General features: G+C 43.0%; 1 protein-coding gene across 3 annotated transcripts in view; it reads left to right on the forward strand.

Moving 5' to 3' along the window:
- The window catches only part of col18a1a (collagen type XVIII alpha 1 chain a), an 86,769-nt gene that overhangs the window by 52,847 nt on the left and 28,922 nt on the right, over positions 1–5,000 (forward strand). For 2 of the 3 annotated variants that reach the window (XM_063213224.1, XM_063213226.1), the window contains exons 6-8: positions 391–456; positions 3,016–3,173; positions 4,683–4,700. In XM_063213224.1, the coding sequence (XP_063069294.1) occupies positions 391–456; positions 3,016–3,173; positions 4,683–4,700 (242 nt within the window). The remainder of the gene's footprint in view (positions 1–390; positions 457–3,015; positions 3,174–4,682; positions 4,701–5,000) is intronic. The other variant, XM_063213225.1, reaches the window with a different exon arrangement.

Consider the following 5,000-nt stretch of genomic DNA (forward strand, 5'->3'; position numbering starts at 1 on the left):
TGTTGTGGTGCCTTTAATTATTAAGTACATACAGTACATGTAGTTTAGAGAGGGGGAATTATTTTGCCTGCTGGCTGTACATACGTACTGTATATGCGTGTCCTCTAATGTACCTGTATGTATATCGATATAGTGAAGCTACAGTGTACTGTAAATGATCAATACTGTACTACTCTTTGCAGACCAGATGTCATGTTACTTGTCATGTCCTGAAGGGCTAATGCACAGCTAGTCATTCATCCTACACTACCGTATGTATTTGTATGTGCACAGTAAAAGCTACAGCGTTAATTCAACATTTAAGAGAGTGGAGTCAACGTCTTCAAGAGTGTATTTGGTCCCAGAGTACTCTCTAAGGGTTGAGTTAACCCTGCATGCTTTACTGTGTAGGCTATGACCGTGACAGGCAATCTGTGGACCACCACTCCAGAGATAGAACATGGGGAGCTCAAGGAGGTGGGTGTCTCCCTGCACACAAGGAGTGCGTTACAATATGCGACCTTGCCTCCTCCACTTGTGCTTGTCTCCTCGTACCAGGAAGTAATATGTCATGATGACATCACTGACAACAGCATTATATTTCAATATCTTGCAAAAGCTCAATTGTAAAGTCTTTTTCTCATTTGCAATTGGGATGGTGAATGAAAAACAGTCCCTTAAAAGTTGTTGTGGCTAGAGAAACTATCGTTTTCTCCACGGAGGAGGGGCCAGGAGGCGGGACGAGGAGACAAGCACAAGTGGAGGAGGCAAGGTCGCATATTAGAACGCACTCAAGACGTGTCCAGCATGGAGGTGGCAGTGAGGCAGAGATGTCAAAAAAACACAGTTCAGAAAGTAAAAAGAAAAAACCCACTGTGCCACAATTTCCTTCCAAGACAGGGGTGCATTTCTCAAAACCATAATTGCTAACTACGCTAGTTACTTTGTTGTTTGAAACTGTTGGCAACTACCCAAGTTGCACCCCAGATGACTTCACTAAGGATGTGTTCAAGATGTACAAAATGTTGCAGAACATTGCACATTTTGGCCAATAAACCCTTTGAGGAGTAAGGATTTGTCCTCATTCTTCAGGATTTTTTCCCCTGAACATTCTACAGCTCCCATCGAACTCCCATCTACAGCTCCCATTGAACTCAGAGAGGTTGTGACATCACGGTGACTACTCAAAATTTCTGATCTTAGGAAACTTGAGAAAAACACACCCTGAGTAGCTGGTTCACCTGTTACACCAGGACCAGCTGATTCAGAGCTGTTTGGGTCAAATTTGTGGCTTGAGTTTTTTATCTTTTACTTTCTGAACCCCGGTATGAGCACTTCTGCAGTCAGCTGGATGCACAGCACTGCACAGCTGCATGCAAACTGTCCAACGCATTTTGCTTTTGAAAGTTTCTTGCAACTAGAGCCTCAAGATGAACTGCATTTGGAATAGTGATTTTTTTTTTAAAAAATTTGCTGATTGTGCCTTGTGCTTGTGTGTCGTGTATTTGGGGGCAAGGCTTTTTTTTTTTTTTGCAAACGTGCCCAAGGTTAATTTCAGCTACCCAGTCCAGGGAAGAGAAATGCAAACGTAACATTTCATATTGCATGCTAGCTGGGAAGGTCATGAGAGCACATTGTATTTTTATTGCTGATCTGATTGCTTCAACTGAGTGTATGAGAGTTTGCGCAGAGCACAGTACATCCCAACAAATCACAGACAACACGCAGCAGTTGCAGCCAAGCATTCTGCCCTACCATAGGCAAAGAGCAGTAACTACATATTTTGTCAACACTGAGTTTAGTCTGAAAATGGTCTTTATTACACCTCCTTTATCTTGGCCTTTTGGTCCAAATGTGTCCCGTTTTAGAGACATTGCTAAGTCAAATTAGCAGTAACTACAATATCCAACCTAATACCAAAGGCTTTGAAGGCATTTTACTGTTTCAATGTTGGCGTAGTTACTGCACTCTGCTTTTGTAGGGCAGCATTGGTGGGGTGGCTTTTGTTGTGTTTTTGCTTCGACTGTGTCTGTCTGCACAGAGAAGATGTCTGCACAGAGGACATCACATCAAAACAATGAAGGCATGCAGCAAGCATCGTTGTCAGCCATGCATTTGTGGGATTGATTTCGCTATGCTTTTTGCTGTAGTTGTTAAACATTTTCGTTTTGCTCATTGACGTTTACTTAGTGGCAGACGTCAGGTGGTACAAGGTACACAGCTAATATAATGCTCTTGTATTAATTCAATGAATGAAGTAATATGTGGTAAGTAATGTACAAGCAATGAATAATGTATAATCAACAAACAACAAATGTACAAGGGAACGAATTAGATAATCAGTAAAAACAACAACAAAAAATTGACATTTAAATCACACCATAGTGTCATTAGCAGTGGATACACCACCCTAACGTTTGCTACTAAAAGTGTCAATGACTTATTGAGTTTTATGCTTTCGCATTTGTGCGATTGTTTTTGCTATGTTTTGTTGTTTTTTTTGCCGTAGTTTTCAGTGTTGTTATTTATGTATTTGTTTTCTTTTTGTTTTGTTTTTTGCTTTTTGTACAAAAAAGGTAAAAGCGTGGTGGTGCTCCATCACGTGGCTTGTGCCTCAGCAGGCAGTGTGGAATGAATACAGCATTCCTGCATGTGCTGAATGGCCTATCGATCGCTGGGGCTAGTGTGCTGGGGCTTCGAATCGTGTGTTTGTTACAATATGCTGATGCTATGTGTGTGTGTGTGTGTGTGTGTGTGTGTGTGTGTGTGTGTGTGTGTGTGTGTGTGTGTGTGTGTGTGTGTGTGTGTGTGTTTGTGTGTGTGTGTGTGTGTGTGTGTGTGTTTGTGTGTGTGTCTGTGTGTCTGTGTGTCTGTGTGTGTGTGTGCGTGTGTGTGTGTGTGTGCGCGTGCGTCTGTTGCGTGCGCGTGCGTTGTTGTTGTTGTGTGTGTATGTGTGTGTGTGTGTGTGTGTGTGTGTGTGTGTGTGTGTGTGTGTGTGTGTGTGTCTGTGTCTGTGTCTGTGTGTGTGTTTGTTAGGCTCTTCTTCAGGCAGCGCCAACGTGGCGGGATCCGGGTCCAAGGGAGAGAAGGGCGATAGAGGAGCTAAAGGAGACCAGGGGCCAGCCGGGCCGAAAGGAGAGAGCGGCAGCGGCGGCTATGGAGGCAGTAGCGGAGCCGGCGGCCGCGGAGAGAAGGTGAGGCAGCTATGGCCTCGCCTAGTGTTTAGGGCAGGCATGGCAAACTCAGACCGGGGGGGCATATCTGACTAGGCAGGCCGCGCCCTCGTAGTGACGCAACAACTTCAGCATTGCTACTAGTCAGGTCAAGACAAGAGCAATGCTAGTACTTTCTGAGCTCCCGAAAATAAAAAACTCCCCCCACTTTGTCGGAAAGCAAGCAACCATTAGCAAACCAAGGCAGGCGGGTCAACCATGCGGTTTGGGAAATGTTAATTGTTATGCTCTTGGTCAGACCAAGTCTCGAAGAGATTTGGAAGTCGATGATAATCAGGCTGAGTGTTTAGGGCAGGGATGGAAAACTCAGGTCGGGGGGCCATATCTGGCCCGCAGAGTCATTTTATTTGACCCGCAAGATATTACAGTTGGCAAACCGTTAATGTAAAGCGTAATATTACTTTATAATATAGGCACATTCGAACTATATGATGGGAAAGTATTAGTTACTTATGTGAGTATTAAATACTATGAGTAGCCTATTCGGCGCTTGCATAGACCATTTTAGTCACTTTTTAAAAATTAATATTATTTAGTTCGGCTCACGACTTCATTCCAGATTTTGATTTTGGCCCTCGGTCAATTTGGGTTTGACACCCCTGGTTTAGGGGTCTTTGCCTTTGAATCAGAGCGTCCCAGGTTCTAATCCCCACCCTTAATGAAGTGGGTGAAGACTAGAGAATGCAATTTCAATCTTCTGTGCCTTTAACATAGACCTTAGACTATAATATACACTTTGAAGGGACTCTAAAGTGCCCTTGAGGAACACACCTAACCCCACACTGCTCTAGGGACTTTAACCAATACCCTGTACCCAAGTGACTGTACGTTGCCATGGACATGGGTCGGCTGAGTATAATGCAATTTACGGAATATATTTAGGTGATTATCACCTCCCTATTTGTAAACATACACAAATTGCCACACTGATTAACACTGTGCTTTACAGTAATATTTGGTCATCTAACTACCGTGAAGTGCAACGCAGTCGTAACACAACAGTTAACAACACTTTGCCATTAATGCCATTTAGCAGTTTAATATCGATTTAATAGTGCTTACATACACCATGATTTTAATTGGGATTGCAGATTGGACGAGGGACAGAGTACAAGTAGAAAAGATGAGGGCAAATAAAAAATCAATGTGCTGTTGCTTAATAGTAATTAGTGTATCACAGCGTACTAAGTGGTCTAGTTGCCGTTTCGCAAGGGCATTTTGTACACTCCTCTACTTTTGCTGTAAAACTTGCTGGTGCATCCGCAACGTTATCGACTGCCGAGCTTTGATGTGTTCTGTCCTGATCCATTGTGTTGTGTCTGTGAATTTGAATGTGAAAGTGGCTGCTTCTGTTGTTGAGGTGTTTTGTGTTGAGGATAATGAGTTCTCACTGTTGTCTGTGTGTCTGTGTGTTTCTGTGTCTGTGTCTGTGTGTCTGTGTCTTTTTCTGTGTGTGTGTTTATTTTTCAGGGTGCCAAAGGAGACAAGGTAAGTTGCTTTTATCTAAATATGGAACCATTCACAGACATACAGTACTGTACTCACAGGCAATCAAGTCTACATTGCAACAATCCTCTTCTATCAAAAGCTTTTATTTAATGGGATACGTTCCTTGGCATACCTTGTGTAATTTGACCAGAGATGCTCTTCAAAAGCCCGTCTGTGACTTGCTTGCCACAATAAAAAAAACATTTGATCACAGAAACATAGTGCATTGAATGGTGGCGAATGATGGCGTTTCTGTAAGTGTTGATGAAACACAGTTTGGATTACCTGGTCCTTAAGGAG

Source organism: Engraulis encrasicolus, chromosome 13, assembly GCF_034702125.1.
Source record: "Engraulis encrasicolus isolate BLACKSEA-1 chromosome 13, IST_EnEncr_1.0, whole genome shotgun sequence".
Taxonomy (NCBI): Eukaryota; Metazoa; Chordata; class Actinopteri; order Clupeiformes; family Engraulidae; genus Engraulis; species Engraulis encrasicolus.